At 41.6% G+C, this 18,682-nt stretch overlaps 1 protein-coding gene across 1 annotated transcript; it reads left to right on the top strand.

The window, feature by feature from the left end:
• The first annotated feature begins 1,844 nt into the window (after positions 1-1,844).
• On the top strand, positions 1,845-17,072 carry LOC121873394. Its single transcript, XM_042376938.1, has 4 exons — positions 1,845-2,831; positions 4,768-4,859; positions 12,895-12,978; positions 16,161-17,072. The coding sequence occupies exons 2-4, from the start codon at positions 4,813-4,815 to the stop codon at positions 16,414-16,416; spliced, it is 387 nt and encodes a 128-aa protein (XP_042232872.1). The 5' UTR covers positions 1,845-2,831; positions 4,768-4,812; the 3' UTR covers positions 16,417-17,072.
• The last annotated feature ends 1,610 nt before the right edge of the window (positions 17,073-18,682 follow it).

Below are 18,682 nucleotides of genomic sequence, written 5' to 3'. Positions count from 1 at the left end.
CTGAATTTTTCAAAGGCTTGAGCTCTTCACTTTCCTCTTTCCCTTTTAATTCTACATTATTCACAGCTTTGTTTTCCCTTTTTTTATTTATCACTGTATCAAGTCTTTTCTCTATCACTTCTATTTTCTGACCTAACTTTTGCAAAAGCTGAAACATCTTAAGCACCTCTTCTCCCAGAATTTCTTGCACAGTTTTATCACTAACCTGGAGGGCTGCACCACTACTCTCACTTGCTACTTGTTTATTACTCTGTTTGTTTCTGGCATCAACAACGCTTCCGGCCGCAAGCGCAGTCCTTATCCTTCTTGAATCTTCATGCCAGGCATTCTCAGGAATCACTGTCTGTGTGTTCTCCTGCTGTCTTGTCACTGTCAGACCACAGCGTACTTCCTCGGTGTTCTCTGAATAATTCCTTTGTTGGTCACTTCTCATATGTGGCCTCATCTCGCATGCAATTGAACTAGCATTGAGAGTTTTACCACACTTACAACAACAAGGCTTCACTTTCTCTCCTGCTTTGATCTTGTCCTTACAGTTGCTAGATTCGTGCCTCTTCCCACAGAATCTACAACGTGGGTCCAGTTGACAGCTCCAGGCCTTATGTCCCCATCTGCAACACTTGAGACACATTATTGGTCCCCCCACATATAGTGCCACCTTCCTATACCCTGCTCCTGTGATGAACACTTTCTCTGGAACCTTTCCTCTCATTAGAGCAATAACCTGGCTTCTCTCTTCGCCCCTTATTAAATGCCTCTTGACCCAAACAAATCTTTCGTCATCCAATAAGTATTCTGGGTCTAGTATTACAGGGTACCTGAAGATTATAACCTTTGTAAGTAGTATGTCGCTCTCCTCTGGCAAAACCATCAGTAATCCCTTGTACCCAACAGTTGTCAACATTTCCACAGCCTGTAAGATAAGGCTTGTGTGTGCCTTCTTTCAAAAGAGGCTCAAAGCTGCGATGCTCCCGTCCTAGTTGTACTGCCCATTTTAATTTTTCAAGGAAGGTCATCGGGCATGACTGGAAAAATTTATCTCTTCCTGACACGACCAACTTCACCTTGTGTGTGTTCTTGTCTGCTTCCTTCAAATTCCATACTTTGCTCTGTTCTTGATCCATTCTCCACTATCTCCTTTCTGTTATTTCCATTATTATTACCACCCACACACGTTTTTTGTCCTAGATGATTTTGTCTCTTCTCCTCTCTCACTTCTTTGCTTTCACTGTCCTCATGCCAGCTTGTCTCCCTCATTGTTTTAGAATTTTCTTTCTTATTCACTACCTCTTGTTGTAGCTGTATTTTCTCACTTTCGAACTTCCCTTGTGCTTCATCACTCGTATTAGACTCATCACTACTCAACTCAAGGTCTTCAAGAACTTCGTCCAATACTATCTTTTCTTTACTCTTCCATGTAGAGTTCTTAAGCGAAAATTCACTTTCCGTGGGGCAATGTTGACATCCCACAACACCCAGCCAGGAGTGATGGGACCCCGAGCAGTTATTTTTGTAAGGTAAACAGTAAGTTCCCAACACTAAAGTTGCTTGACGATACTTATCTTATCCTCGGGTCCTTATACACAAGTAGGTAAGTCTATATATCCTTCAGTTAATGTAATAAGCTCGAAAACATCCCAAATTTGGGAGCTAGCGCTCACAGCTGTGTTTACCGGACCCAAAAAATGGCCGCTCCGTCGTATGTCGAGTAGGTCGTAAGTCGAGGAGTAGCTGTATTTAACTAATGATAACAGAAAAAGTTATTTCTTTAATGTTTTGTTTTTGTGTTTTAATGTTTTGTCTGTGAGTCGGTTCTCGTCTTCAACGTTTAGGTCACGAAGGAGGCTTAAATATATCTAGAAAAAAAGTTTTTGCTCCTGTGTAAATATCATAATAAATTTGCACTGTCCTCTGATTGGTCACAGCAGAGAGATTTAAATAATAAATCCCGCAAAATTGTGCCTCTCTCCCGGCAGCACGATAAGAATCCGTCGAGATCGTCGCAGTTTCGTTCTACGTCGGTCGCGTCCACGAAATGTAAACACTATTGGACGCGTACGAAACCGGGTATGCCGATTCGGTTTTTGTTGGTCCATCGCAAGAAGTTAGGTAGTTTAGATTAGGTTAGGTAGGGTTTTCAATGTTGTTTTTTTAACCCTTCATGTTGAAAGTCTAACTCACTTTGGAAGATTCATTGTTTTTGTTAGTGTAAGGAAATTAAGATCATATTTATTTATTAGAAAAAATCCAAATAAAAACTTGTAAAACTATCGTTTTGGCCGTGCAGCTATTTTCCGAAGGTCATAAAAGTTGAAAATACATCAAAAACCATTGGAACAAGATTATTTCAACCTAACCTAACCTATTTGAGTAATCAGTTTCTCCACGTGGTACTAAACAAACAAGTGCCTTTATTATAAGTGTACGAAGATGTTATTTGACCACGATTCTGGGCCAAATAACCGTCGGCCATTTGACCGGGACCTGCGGGGATCGTATAGGATTGTAGTCGGGATGGTTGGGGGCATTAAACAAGTCATTACATTATGGTATTATTTAATTGTATAATTTCTGTTGACAAAAGGATTTAGTTTTATTTTAGATCTCTGTCAAATAAGCGGCGGTTATTGTGCCGAGTACCGGTCAAATAATCCTGCCTATAATATAATAGTTTTACAGTGTTGTGTATTATATAGCTATTGGTCACATTTCCAGGAAGCTTCAAGGACCAACAACACATCTCGGTACGACAAGTCGAGACTCGACCGTACAGACCCGTCCGGTCTCGCACACGACGCCGTTAACGGCAAACGGAGAAACGCCGCTGGGAGGTAATACCGACGTCGTCACTTCACGTCGTGTCATTGGGCGTACGAGCCGAGTGTATTAGAGTACAGGTTGTACCTCTCTAGTCCGGCATTCTGTGATCCGGAACGATTTTAGTTTGTCCAATAGGTAGATAGGCAGCTTTTTTTTTTTTTTAATCTTGATTATTATTATTATTATTATTATTATTACAGGAGTATTAAATTTTTGCCCCTCAGGCCCCAATGTGGGTCAGTGACCTATGCCCGGGTGGGCTAATCCCCGTAAAAAAACAACAACGAAAAAGCCGGGGGAAATTAAGGTTTGTTTACATCCGGCAGCTCTCTCTCTGTGCTTGTCTATACAGAGCATAACATTTAACCCTTCAATATATATTCTAGCAGTAAATAAGTGTTGCTTTCATATTCTTAAGTAGAGTAACGACGACATGTTTTCACGTGTGCGCACTTACATACGCTCAGTTTCACTTTTTTTTTTTACCATTGATGGTTAGCTACTTATATTGTTCCATTTATTAACATTAAATAACATTACTTCAAACAAGCATATTAATTTTTTTACATTAATTTTACTACAGCTACAATCAGGGTCTTATTTTCTTCAGTTTTATATGTAGAACCAATCTGTCACCGGTTTTGTAAGCTTTAACAAAAACAATGCCGGCAGCCGTCTCGTCTCGTCGCGCGTTTTAATATTACACGTATTAGTAATAAATTGTATTGTTAATTTTGCACACAAACATTAATTCAATAAAAACAAATTCAGAAACATTAATTAAAATATATATGAACAGTAAATAAGTGTTGCTTTCACATTCTTACGTAAAGTAATGACGATACGTTTTCACGCGTGCGCACTCGCATACGCGATCTCTGTTTTTCTTTACCATTATCGTTAGCTACTTCTATTGTTCCATGTATTAACATTACTTAAAAGAACCATATTAATTTTTCTACAGCTACAACCAGGGTCTTATTTTCTTCAGTTTTATACGTAGAACCAGTCGGTCACCGTTTTTGTAATCGACGAAAAGGGTGCCGTCTCATTTCCTCGCGTTTTAATATTGAGCGTATTATTAATGAATTGTATTGCTCATTTTGCACACACTAACATTAATTCAATCCAAAAGACTTTCAGTAATAAATAATAACGAATCTTTCGTACATAAGAGAAATAACGCCTTTTACACGATCGTGCACGTCGTCCGAACGTCGGCGGGCCATTCAAACCCGTCGAAATTTGAGTTTCCGCCGTCAAAAGTTTTAAATGTGTCGGCTTTTTTTGTGCGTTCAAATAGAAAACGTCGAATTAAAAACTCGCGAAATTTGAGAAGGTACTGTACGACATTTAACCCTTCAATATGTCTTCAAAGAGACCACGAAGCAGAGAAAGTGGTGCTAGTGCTTCCAAGTGTAAACAGAAGTCACTATCTGTCCAGGAAGAGGGCGAATTTCCACGGTCGGGAAATTTCCGGCGTCCGGCACCGGTCGGGTCCCGTGGTTGCCGGACCGGAGAGGTACAACCTGTACTTGTATTTCAGTACACTTGTACAGTAATCCTATAAAAGTGGGCATTTATGTAAATGTTTGTGCGTAAGGTCGCGTCCCATTGGCGTCGGCGGTACGCGACACTTCCAAAATATGGCCCAGATTCACGTTTTTCATCCCATACCCAATTTTGAATGTGTGTTTATTTCGTGGTTCTTTAAAGTACAGTACAGTATATTAATAACTTTAACTTTCGTTTTCAAAACATAATGTCATTGTTTATTAATTATGATACTCTATAAATGCTGTGGTACTCTAAATACTTTTTTCTACTTATATGAATCAGTTGAGTTGAGTAAACTTTTATTTGCATAGTTTTGAAGAAGACTACAGGACATAGTTTAAATTTTTACATATCAACAGTGCAGTACTTTATCTTAAGTAATATTTTCAGGCACTTTCTCCAACACTGCCTACAGTGGACCTGATGTGAACTAGAATGAAGTTGGCTGGACATAAAGTTTACTGGACCTCAAGTAGTCTGTGGTATTGTATTTAATATTGTTGTGGTACTTTGAATGTTAGGAAAGTTCTACAGGCATTCCCCAGTTTGAAAGAGTACTGTGTCTTATAAAAACCTATGGTAAATCGAATCACTATTCCTATAGACTCACATTATAAAAGCCAAGATACTTTTCTACAACGAAAACAGTTCCCCCCAAATTATGTACGGTCCCCCAAAAAGTATCGATTGAATTTTCTAGCGGTAAAATTTGAAACTCTAGATGAAATACTTTGCTGTGATCCCCAGTGCATCAGCATAAGTTGGTACAGGTACATCCGGTCACTATATGAGCAATAGCCGTAGACGGCGGGTAGCGAGGGAGTCGTCCTCGTGTGACATACGACCGTACGGTATATGCTTTACTATAACAAGAAATTCATTGAGCTATATTAATGTATGTATCGTGCCGGTTAGAAGCGAGGCCCCAACCGAGGATTACAAAAATATCGGAATATACATTAAACGGAAGAGTTTTGGAACGTCACGAGCTAGACCGAGACGGACCTCGGGGCATACGTTTCGCCACCGCGTCGTAGTGACGGTTTTATTCGTACCGAGATGCACAATGTAGTCGTCGACGACACGTCTGATTTTTGAGGAGTGACGGAGCAAATAGTAGTTGATATTAGAGTGAACAGGTACAGCAATATACAATATATTGGTCTAAATGGGATCTGCCAAATATTATCGATACGTAAATGGCGTCGGTTTAACGTCAAAATAAGATTTTAATCGGCGCGTCGCCCGTCGTTTAGCGGCGGGTAACCCATCGCGATGCCCGAGGGTTCGCTCGCCCCATTGTGCCGAGTTATTCGAGCGTTGCGCGTACCCTCGTCGCGAAGGCTAATAATAGCGCCTCTCTCCCCGTTGTGTCTTTCCGATAATTCCTCGGTTCATTTGACGTAAGATCCTGGTAACGACCGGCACGGCGTCGGCGTCCGTTTACGACACGCAATCCAAATTCGCGCTTCGTGCTATGCGAATCCTCGGAGGATTTGCATCTTTCAAAAACACATACAGTCGTGCGCCGGTTAACGTCCGATAGCATATACAGTCGGCCCTTAACATTCGCCGGGGTTAGGTAACAGAGATACCCGTGAATGTTAAAAATCCGTGTACTATTGCTGCCCACCCCCCCTAAAAAAATCCCTGGCCCCCCATGTCCTTATTTTCCGTATATACCTGTGTGTAGTTTGAGTTTTTAAGACCAAATTATTTGGCAAAAATTGGGGGTCGACCTCTAAACGGGTAATAGTTTCGTTAGGTTGAAAAATATTTACCAGTAAACAATGGAAACGATGCACCAACACACCACCGCTGTGAGTGTCGGTACAGTTGCCAGGGCAGATCTGCGAGCCCAAAGTAGCCAAATCCATGGTATGGTAGCACAGGACGATGTAAAACAAAGTATTCATTTATTAAAGTTAATTTATAGATACTGGACATAAATGTTTGTTCATTACATTTGAAACATCAATCTTTGTTAATTAAATTTGAAACAAGAGAAAACTACGATACTGGATTTTCATTAAAATATTACATCACAAGTATATTTTACCTTAACTGTGACTGAATGAATATATTCGGAAATGGAAATGTAATATTTTTGCTGGAATGACGTACATATTATAGTGGGAAGTGGGATAAAATCACGAGGAAAGACTTTCGCTTTCTTTCGTTGTTCAAAATATTTTACCGTAATCGCTTTTCGAATGGTTTTCAGTTAAAAAACTGTTGTATTACAATAATATTCTATCCTAATTCACTTGTGATGCAACAGTTTTTTAACTGAAAACCATTCGAAAAGCGATTACGGTAAAATATTTTGAACAACGAAAGAAAGCGAAAGTCTTTCGTCATGATTTTATCCCACTTCCCACTATAATATGTACGTCATTCCAGCAAAAATATTACATTTCCATATTTATTTCCGAGAATATATTCATTCAGTCACAGTTAAGGTAAAATATACTTGTGATGTAATATTTTAATGAAAATCCAGTATCGTAGTTTTTTCTTGTTTCAAATTTAATTAACAAAGATTGATGCTTGAAATGTAATGAACAAAAATTTATGTCCAGTATCTACGAGTTAACTTTAATGAATGAATACTTTGTTTTACATCGTCCTGTGCTACCATACCATGGATTTGGCTACTTTGGGCTCGCAAGAGATCTGCCCTGGCAACTGTACCGACACTCACAGCTGGTGGTGTGTTGGTGCATCGTTTCCATTGTTTTCTGGTAGTTACTGGTAAATATTTTTCAACCTAACGAAACTATTACCCGTTAAGAGGTCGACCCCCAATTTTTGCCAAATAATTTTGTCTTAAAAACTCGAACTACACACAGGTATATACGGTAAATAAGGACATGGGGGGGCCAGGGATTGTTTTTTGGGGGGGGGTAGCAATAGTACACGGATTTTTAACATTCACGGGTATCTCTGTTACCTAACCCCCGCGAATGTTAAGGGCCGACTGTACTTCAATTACTTCAATGTACAGAATATTCCTCTGGCGGGGCAATCCGCGTATTTGCGAATCCGTGAATGCTAAACCCGCGTATGTGAAAGGCCGACCGTACGTCCGTGCCCCCCCTCGAAAAAACACTTCCGTGATGCCTGCTGGACCACCACTCCAAGACCCCCCTGATGGAGACACGACGATCCTTCCCGTACTGGCTAGATGTTATGTGTTAAAGGAATATCATTCCTTAGGCTTTAGTAAGCATTTTCCTCCAGGTGTAATGTTAACCTACATCTATTGAGGATAAAATCTTTCACCTACAAATTGACAATAACACATTTGCTGTAATCGGACATATCTAGTTGCCTCAACAATTGCAACCCTAGTTGCAATTTGAAATTCTGTGTCATTACTGAGGAATAACGAAGTCTCTGGTGCACTGCACTCTAAGATTAAGAGAAAATGGACTCGGGCATCCCGAAGGGAGAGAAAACGGACTTCCACGACGGGAGACTCGAGCACTAACACGTGCCACTCATACCGAGAGACTTGACAAGTTTTACCGACCATTAGTGATGTACGTTATCTAGTGAATTTAGTCAATATTGTACAGTATAAGTATACTGCAATTACAGCGGTCCCTCGGTTAACAATGGACCCGAGTGCAAACCCTTACTGTACGTGTACTAAACGATTACGGTACTTAAATTGTTATGTCTATGGCAAATATAGATTGTTTACACAGATATTCAAATACTATCTTACAAGTTATATTCACCCAGGTCGTTTGGGTGGCAAATTATGAGAAGAGCTTAGTCACTCTTAAGTAATGATAAATAAACACTCGGGCCTTCAGCGCCAACTGTCAAATCTTATCTCAAATAAATAAAGACATTGTCACCTCACTTCCCCCCCCCTGCTCGCTGGCTACCTCCCTCCTTGTGTTCCCAGACAAAACATTGGTGATAACTTTATGCTTTAAGGTGTTTATTTTATATAATATCTCAGACTAAAGTTAGGGGATTACAATTTGCATAGCTGGAATCCTTGCAAGACAGCCAATAATTTGAATATAAACATTATATATACTGTATTTTGTTGAAGATATAAAAATTGTAGTACATTTTATAATATAAAGTTTTTCAACTGTATTTTTGGGTAGATTTATATCAATTTCTTCATTTATTTTCATCCATTTACATGCAGACACCACAATAAAAGAAACGTAAAAGAAATAAACGACCTCGGTGCAAAGCCGGAGCATTGTTGTACTAATTTGATTACGGTACAAAAATTGTTATGTCCGGTGCAAATTACAGCATGTTTATATTCAAATTAATCAGTATGTTACAAGAATCCCAGCAATGTTAATTATATTGTACCAGGTCATTTCACTGGCATTTTAAAATGAGAGAAGCTTAGTAGGACTGTTAAATAAACTCACAGAGACCTTCGGCTCAAACTGTCAAACATCTCCTCTTAACTCTCTCCCCCATCTGTTGAGCCAGGGTTTTAGGCTTACAGTTTTTATCTTACATAATATTTCAGACTAAAGTTAGGAGATTATAATTTGCATTGCTGGAATCCTTGCAAGACAGCCAATAATTTGAATGTTAACGTCATATATTTTGCTCGAGAGATAAAAATTGTTGTACGTTAGTGTACAGTACTGTAGTACATTTTATAATATAAAGTTTTTGAACTGTATTTTTGGGTAGATTTACATCAATTTCTTCATTTATTTTCATGCACACAGCATACTAAAAGAAATAATTGACCTTAGTGCAAAGCTGGAGTTTTGTTGTACTAATTTGATTTGGGTACTAAAATTGTTATGTCTAGTGGAAATTATAGCATGTTTATATACAAATTAATCAGTATGTTACAAGAATCCCAAGAATGTTAATTATATTCACCCGGGTCATTTCCCGGCCGGGAAAAAATGCGCCACAGACCCGGGCGCCAACCGTCGGTGTCGCCGGGCTTTATCTTAAGTAATATCACAGACAAAAGTTAGAATTTAATTTGCATTGCTAAAATCGTTACAAGACGGCTAATAATTTTAACATAAACGTTGTATATTTTGCACAAGAGATAAAAATTTGTAGCCCTTTGTAATAAAATTAGTTACAACTAAAATTTGTATGTGAACTATAGCATGTTTATATTCAAAGTAATCACAATTTTATAAGAATTCCAGCAATGTTAATTATATTCTTCCAAGTCAGTTTAGTGATATTTCATAAGAGAAAACCTGAAAGTCACTGTTAAGGACAGATAAATAAATAAGCTCTAGACCTTGGCATCAACTGTCAAACCGATAACCCTCCTCCCCATCTTGCCGCGAATCCGATCACGAGTAAACGGGCCATTTCGCGTCTCGTAATTTTAGCCGCGTCGATTTACGAGCGTCCGTTTTAACGCGATACTACAAAAACGATGTTTTGTAGGAGATGGGCCGAGGTGCATTTGGGTATATTGGGTCTTTTTAGTATTTTGTGTTAGTCTCGAGTACCAAAGTAAATTGTTCCATTGAAACCACTTTAATTGAGTCCAAATTTGGTTTAAAGCTATTAGCTCTCTAGGAATGCGCCTCGCGTCACCGACGCGTACGCGGGACCGGTAACAATTTTACGTAAACGCGTCGACGACGTAATATTCGACAATGCCGTCGGGTCGTCGACGTGCCGTTTCTTCGTTTAGTAAATAGTCGGGGCGATTTTTGTCGCGCGCGTGTCCGTCGACGGGCACGCCGAGGGCGGTCCGTCCGCGGATGCGGGCCCGCTCGAGATTCGGCCCGTATTGCGCAGTCGTACGGTCCGTCGTCGTTTGCGAGAAGTACTCGTTTACGTAGTCTCGCGTGCAGTATATTGCATTTTCTAGCAATAGACTAGTTACGATCGTAGATTAGTTCCATCACGTAGGGTATCGTCTCGCCGTCGGCCCGGGACACACCTCCGGCCACTCGACACTCTGCTTACCGGTACACGACACAAATTAAAAATGATCAACACGATATTTTACGAGGGCATTATGATTGATTTATAATACCCTATGCAATGGTTGTATAGATGTAGTGCAGTATAATTATTAAATGCAGGCAGCATTCACATCACAAACTTAACCCACAGAAGAAGTCGCCTCGGGCAGCGGAAGCGCGATCCGGGAGAAGGACACGAAGAACGACCGTAGATCGTCGCTCCGGAGACGGGTCGGCGAGTGCCGCTCTCCGACGCGAGACGATCGTCGAGAATAACCTACGTGTTTTTCTATTTTTATGGATGCTATTTTAAGGATAACTAAAGCTCAGTCAACGGTTATTTTAGCTTAAGGTCATATTATACGTGTATTTGTAATGTACAGTATTTCATTAAGTAAGAATGCTAAAACTTGCCCGGCGGTCGACCCCCAAAACAACTGCGGCGACCCGCTCCGGCACTCGAGAAGACGGAAGCTCCGAGTACACGACGTTAAAGATTAACGGATAGTTTGACGACTATACCACCCCTTCATCCACATAGCACCCCTTGTTCCCTCTACCTCCAGCTAAATGTATCCCTCCCTCCACTTACCACTCTTCCTTTCCTCATCTATTATCTTTCCCTTCCACCCCTCTATCCCACCATCTGTCCCCCCTCCCTTTCTTCACGTACCATTCTTCCTTTCCTTATCTATTATCCTTCCCTTCCACCCCTCTATCCCTTCCCTCCACATACCACCTTTCTCTCCTAGCACCTGTCGTTCCTTTTTTGTGTTTTATTTAATAAGTTTTATAGTATATGATGGTCACCTTATTAATAATGTACCATTTTGTGTGATTACAATTACACTACACACACTTAGTCGAAGTGACCAGTTATTAGTGTTGATATTAATGGGATAAATATTAGATAAGTTTATTGGAGTTTGCTATAAAATATGTGACTATAATTATAAATTGTGAGTGTGAAGAAGGGTTTATAAGTTGTATATATGTCAATTAGAGGAACAAATAATTTGCTAACCACACCCTAGTCCTTCAATGGAAAACGCATCGAAATGCGCAGCGGCGAATGCATTCGGCGGGAGAATAATGCGGCGACACGCGTAGAATACTCGTACGCCACTCTCGGGCACGTACGTTTCCATTTACTAAAGTTAGGTGGGTTTGTTTGGGTGGCGTGGGACCCAGAGGGCATCGGCAGGCGGTCGCGTCCGGCGGTTGCCGTGCGAGAAATTGGGAGGACGGGCTTTCACGTTGCAGAAACTAAGGAACGGCATCTTCCGGCGGAACCACAGCCCGCGATTAAAGGAACGCTCGGGTTTGACGCCCACGGACCGAGCGCGCGGCTCCTCCGCCGTAACAAGAGTAGTCGATTGAAGTCCCCTCTTTTGCCTGGGTGGATGTGTCTGTGCTAACCGTTTTAGGCAAGTGAATGTTTGGTACAGCAGATTTGGGGATTCATTGTAGGGTAGACTTGCCATACAGTGCAGTGTTTTAATTGGTATTATATTGCGGCGATCGGCGAGCACGGAGACCGAAGCCTCACTCGACCGTGTCTCGGGAGGCGTGGGGTTTGGTCCGAGGCCACTCGCAGTCATCGTCGAGGGTATAGTCCGGAACGCCGTTCGACGTGACGTCTCGTCGAAATTCCGGAGCGGTCTTCTCGTCGCGGGGCGCGCCGGAGGTCGACGCTACGACGTTCCCGGAGGGGTCGTCGTCGTCGTCGTCGGGTATTTGACGTGCATCCGGAGTAGAACGAGGGCACGCGTCGAACCGTCGAAAGTGCGCAAGAAATGAGATCGCGTAAATAACGGCAGATTAATTTCGTCGACACTCGTACGTATAAGAGTGCAAAGTAAATAAATAATACGTATTTTTTTTATGGGAATTAGCCCACCCGGGCACGGGTCACCGACCCACATCGGGGCGAAAATGTAATCATAATAATAATAATTGTTGAAGTTACAGTGTTCATTTTTGGTGGATATCAACGAAATATGATGCGAGAGGCTCAGACGACGACACAAACGACGACGCTCTCTCCGGTATATTTTCGGGACCGTCCGTAAAAACGAAACCAAAACACGCGTGCGCATTCAAAGTGGCGCATTATTGCACAAGTAAAATAAAACATATTGCCATAAATATGGGGTAACCTAGTTTATATGTAACAATAATACTGAAGAACCTTAAAGAAATACAAAATGGAAAAAAAAATCAAAAGTGAGGAACAATAGATTTATGTTGTGTTGTAAGAGAAACAATCGAGACAGAGAGTCAGACGAGCGACCCGGGACTCGGTCACAATTTTAGGGATGCCACGTAGCAGGAAGATCTACCACGGACGACACATTACGCTTCCAATATTGTCTGCGGAGGTGGTATCTCCCCGTTTGGTGGCTGCCTAAGTATGTAAGATTTTCCAATGGAAAGTGTATGTTTGGCAAATGTATCCAGGTCTTTAGAGAATGTACTCAGATATTTGGGTTAGGTGTCAAGGGTTCATGTATAATTTGCATGCCTAATTGACTATGTATATTTTTTAACCTTAATTTTTCATTTGCAGTCACCCGACGGGAGTCAGAAACGTCATTTTTGTGCGGACCGGCGACTCGACGGACCCCGGCCGAGGACGCCGCTCGAACCGCGGGTGAGAATGTCGGACGACGCCGTATTGTAATGTTTATATCGCAGTGTACGGTATTTACTTAATGGTTCTCTGAAGAATAGGAATGCGTATGTGGCGTGCCTCGGCGTCTCCGTAGGAATTGCGTAGAGTAAGTGGAAGGTTTTTAAGGGAGACGAGAATTTATTAAGCGGCGCGTCGTCGACGAAATATCGAAGGAAGTTTTGACCGGTCACCGAGAGGAAATAAGACGGGAATTTACGAGTAAAAGAGTAGTAGAACGTAAAGATAACGAGGGAGAAATGAAAATGCGACCGACGACGAGACTCGGGTGCCATCGAAAATGCGTAGAGGGACGGACATTACAAGTGTTATAATGAGAGTACTTAATTTAGCATAGAGATATAGAATTGAAGGTGTCATATCTGGTCTAAAAGTGTTGGATACAATATGAAAAGTATTATTAAAAAATGGGAGTTTAAGCCAAGGGTTAGGGTGCTGCTGGCACTTCCCCCTCCCTTCCTATTGGGATAAATCGAGAAACAAGATGAATTCTCCCCACCCCCTCCTCCACAAAGGGGAGACCAGATGGACGTCACCTGGGTGTAAGGGTTAAGAATGTAGTAGCTTGTAATGGAGGATGAGGTATATGTATTTATGTCCTATGTTTTATACTGTATTGCAAGTAGGCGTTATTGTATGCACATTGCGGGTCATAATAGGAACGCGGCACGCCGGAGGCGGGTACACGGGACGATCCCTCGGAACAGAAGCCGAAAGTTCGTGGCGTGGGTATATGCACTTCCCTTAAAAGTGTAATTAGGGATCCTCCTCAGACACATTGCACCATTTGAACGCAGACGTAAGATTATCCTCATCGCCGTACACGTCCCGAGGAGACGAGGCGTATCGAGTTTACGCGGATGCATACGAGACGTTTCCTTTCGAGTACGGGTAGTTCTGCTATAATGCGATAGTTGTGTTCTTGTAAAACATCGTGTTATAGAAATTCGTGTAATAGAAATGACAGGGCTTATGGAGAAAATAGGGTTAGGTGCAGATTACTCCAAATCGACAAAAATTTCGTAGTACAGTCTAAATAAATGTTACATTGATATCTAATATTGAAATCATACAGTAAATGTTACACTTGACCTTGAAAAAATCTGAATATAACTTGATGGGGGAGAAGATTGATGTTGAGGAGTCATGAAACATCAAGCTTTTCTTCGAGTGTTATAGCCTTTCTTTTATGATCACCAGAGTGCTTCCCAGAGATATTCTTCTTTTCCATAGTCACAAAATTGGAGAAACAGTAATCACCGAGGACACTTAAAAATTTCACACGTGTTTCAAACAAAGTGTGGAGTAAACAGAGCGCGCGGGTCTAAAACGCTATGTATTTTGTTTTTCTCTTATTTTACATATACTGTAGAGGTATACTGTATACATAAATATTACATAAATTATTTGTGCAATTCTTCACAAACAAAACACATAAATCAATTGAACTTGCGATGTCGAACGTGAACTGTAAACACTGCATAACCCTGCGCCAAGCCACAATGTAAAGTACACTTTAAACGCTACTTATTTTGTTTTTCTCTTTTATTTAAATTTTTACAATTTACATATTCATCTTATGCTACAGCGCCCACAAAACACGAGAAACGTTCGAGTCCCCCAGTAGAGATGTCCGTTCTCTATCCACTCGAGGATGTGTCGGTCGTGCGTTTTCTTTTTGTGTACTCGCTCGGGGACTCGAGTTTATAACACAGGATGATAAGGGAATTTGAATTTATTTGTTGATTTATTTATTTATAATATACTGTAATATATTAAATATGCTGCAAGTATTTTCTTTAATTTATATACTTTTTTCTGGAAAAAGGGAGGCTACCATTATACCCGGTAATGTACATTTATGGCGATCGTTAAGGACCAAACTCCGAATCCGTGACGTGACTTCCGTTCATCATTTATGTCCTAAATTGACCAATGTGGGTAGTTTCAAGAATTAACGCAGTCATTTACCGAATATTCTTTGCCCAAAAATAAATTTCAAATGAATTATTTATAGGAGATAAGTATTATGATCAGTAAATATACCGATATGCATTACCGACCACAAGGACGGCTAAAAATAGGCACAGACGGTCACAGTCGAGGTCACTTTCCCTTTGTTGTCACTGTAGGACCTTGTGAGTGGTTTACTGTATACATAAATATTACATAAATTATTTCTGCAATTCTTCACAAACAAAACACAAAAATCAATTGAATATGCGAAGTCGAACGTGAACCGTAAACACTGTGTGATGTAAAGAGAGCGCTGGTGTAAAACGCTATGTAATTTGATTGTCTCTTTTATGTAAAATTTTACAATTGACTTATAATATATAGGTATACTGTATACATAAATATTACATACATTATTTCTGCAATTGTTCACAAACAAAACACATAACTCAATTGAACACGCGATGTCGAACGTGAACCGAAGCCATAACAATCGTTCGAGTGGAATCGCGTCGGAGGAAACGAGTTCGCGTTTTACAAATATCGTTCCTCAATTCATAAATCGCGTCGTCAAAACACGCGTTATAGCAGAACTCGCCGTATAGTTTTTGGTTCACCGCCAACACGTTTATCCTCGTACCGGATCTCCGTCGTCGCGGAAGTTACGTTCGCTAGACGTTCACAGACGTAAATGGTACGATCTCGAGAGCACGACGTACATTCGGTCCGGATCGAGTGGACTTTCCCAATCGTCTTATAGATTTCTCGAGTTCTTGGGAATGGTACGAATATGTACAATTAATATTATGTTATGTATAGGTATATTGTATGTTTTTTGATAATCGTTAAGTATGGGAGGTGGCGACGAGCACACCGTACCGACGGGTGGAGGAGCGTCGAGTTTGATTTTGTATTAGGCGACGGGGTCGCGGGTATTTACGGAGATACGGCAGAGCGCGACGTCGGCGCCCGCGTACGGCACGAGCGGGAGGAGTAATTTGTGCGTGACGTAATTGTGGGGTAGTCGAGTATGCCTGTGTGTTTTAGTTGGCAATAGTGTGTAGATATGTTTGTGTATAGGTATACTGTAGAAAGAATGAACTTAGATGAAGTTTGTTTGGGAATTAGTAGAATTTGTAATAGTAGATAATTGTCGATATATTTTGACAGTAATTTGTCCGTTTCAGTTGCGGAGGAGCGCGCCGATACGAGTCGGAGACGGCTCGTACAGTCGGCGCACGAGAGCGGTCCGGACGAAGACATTCGGGAACCGAGGACGAAGACGCTCGTCGACTGCGGACGAAGACACCGGTCGACGCGCGAGGAAGATGCTCCGGAACACGGGAAGAACGCCACACTCCCGAGTGCGGGAAGACACTCGTCAACGCAGAAGGAGACACGCATCAATGTCGGGCCGGCGCGATTGTTTTAAAGACGATTTAACGTGTAAAATGAATGTACGTGTTGTTTGTAGTATTGTTTTTAGAGACCGACTCTGCGAAGACGGAGGAAGTCGATACATGTCGAGAATGAATTTATTGAAGATGTTGCCTGTGATCACTAGGTGTTTGCACTAATTTGGGGAGATGATTACGATCGTAGAACGTCACGGAATGCGGCGCGCACGTCATTTGTGGCGGGACGCATCCGTAAATAACGGCAGCATAAATACGAGAGAACGCGGCGGCGGCGGCGGGGAAGTGCGCCTTTTGAAAGTAAAAGAACGGGGGAGATCGGACCGACATAGATGGTGTTGTTGTGGTAACCGATAAGAATGGAGAAATGATGACTATTTGGTGGGTTTTTTAGGACAGAGAGAGTAGTTATATATTAGTGAAGATATAAAGTAAAAGGTGATAAGGATGGTGGTGGGGGGGGACAACGAATGATATATTTTGTAGGGTATTAAAGGAATTGACTCGTCAGTGCCGAGTCGGCGTAATTGTGAGAAACGGATGCGACGGGGATTGTAAAGAAGTCGCGCGGTAGAGGAATTGGCGGAAGCGACGATCGCAATAACCTTTCGACGTGGGACGGACGACGACGAATTTAGTAAATGGCGGTTTAGGAAAGGGTCGTACGTAAAGCGGCGGGTGCGGGCGCGTGCGGATACGGACGACGGTCGATCGGGGTCCGTTTACGGGACGGGAAAGAGGACCGACGGAGAACGGACGGAGACGAGGCGGCGCACAAACGAAAGTATACCCGCGAGATGCGTAAAGAATGATTTGGAAGTAGATTTAACTAAGAGTCGCGTGTTTGAAATGGCGGGAAGGTTCGACAGGTGTATTAGTTTTACGTAATTGTGGCAGTGCGTTTGAGAGCGGGCAGTCGTGGAGTGCGCGTGGGTACCTATTTTGAGACCGCGACATCTACCGGTAAGGAAATACGTAATGCAGCAGTAATATATTTGTGGGATGAATTTATACTCGTTCACCCGTACTCCGTGTTGCTCCACTCGTGTTAAGGTGTTTATTGTGAAGGCGTTTGTATAATAATAAAATTTGTTGGACGAGTAGGGGAAGGAATACGAGCACAATGTTTAATTTGTAAGCCCTCCCTTTTTTGTCTTTTCCCTCTGCCTCCCCGTCCTCCTCCTCCTTTTTTGACGTGTTTGTCGTGCGGCTTCTTTTCCCTCCGTTTCATTGCAACTCCCTTCGTTTTTCTCCCCCCTACCTGCTTCTGTCCGTCCTCTTCTTCTTCCTGTTTCCTTCTTTTACTCCTCCTCTTCGCCATATGTCTTCCTCGTTTATTCTTTGGCTTGTTCTGCGTCTGTTCCTTCTCCTCCTCTGTTTGATTGTGATTCCCTTGTTGTTTGTCACCCTCCCATTGCTCTTGATCCTGTTGTTACTCCCATTTGTTGGTTGTTTTTGTGTTCCTGTATATGTTTGTTGTTACCAATTGAATTTGTGGTTGTATTACTGTTGCTGTGTGTATGTTGGATTGTATTTATTTGTTGTTATATATATGTTGTGAGTGTGAATTAGATATATTGTGTTGATATTTGACTAAATGTTGTTGTTAAGAAGAGGAGGAGTTCTATTTAGATTTGGAAAGTAACTGTCATCGAGGACGAGAATGCACGTACCGTCTGTAGTTTGAATACGCGGTCGCGTCGGGTTTGGGCAGTTATATATCGGGAAATAGTTGAAGAGTGTAAGTTAATGTTGTGGACTTGTGAAATTGTTGATTGTGGAATAGTTATTGGTTTTAATTTGAAGGGTGTCAATTGCGCACCGGGAATATTTTGTCGGGAGTTTGGCGTCGTCGGAATCGACCGGAACGGCCGGAGTCGCGGAGTTATTTTTTGTCGTCGTAGATTCGTTCGCGGAGTCGTAAAAAATGTGGCGTCGTCGACGAAAGTCAATCGTCCGCGGATCGGTCGTCTTCGAATATTTGTAGACTTGTATATGTTTGTTTGTAATTGATTGAAGTTATTTGTAGTTTGAAAAATGTTTTGACTTGTTGTTGTTGTTGTTGTTTGATTATAGTATAGTCATTTGTGCAGTTTGAAATTATTTTGGTTTGTGGATTTGGAAAATGTGTTGCATGTATGTGGACTTTGAATAAGTGAGATATTTTGTATATTTTTCATGTTTGTGGACCGAAATGTCGTACCTCTAGTCGGGCAACCTCGGGACCGGACCATGGAAATTGACCCTTTTCCTGGATAGATAGTGACTTGTGCTTATGCTTGGAAGCACTAGCA

The sequence above is a fragment of the Homarus americanus genome, unplaced genomic scaffold (genome assembly GCF_018991925.1).
Source record: "Homarus americanus isolate GMGI-L3 unplaced genomic scaffold, GMGI_Hamer_2.0 scaffold40395, whole genome shotgun sequence".
In the NCBI taxonomy this organism is placed as follows: Eukaryota; Metazoa; Arthropoda; class Malacostraca; order Decapoda; family Nephropidae; genus Homarus; species Homarus americanus.
Note: the sequence above shows the minus strand (reverse complement) of the source record. Positions and strands in the feature narration are given on the sequence as shown.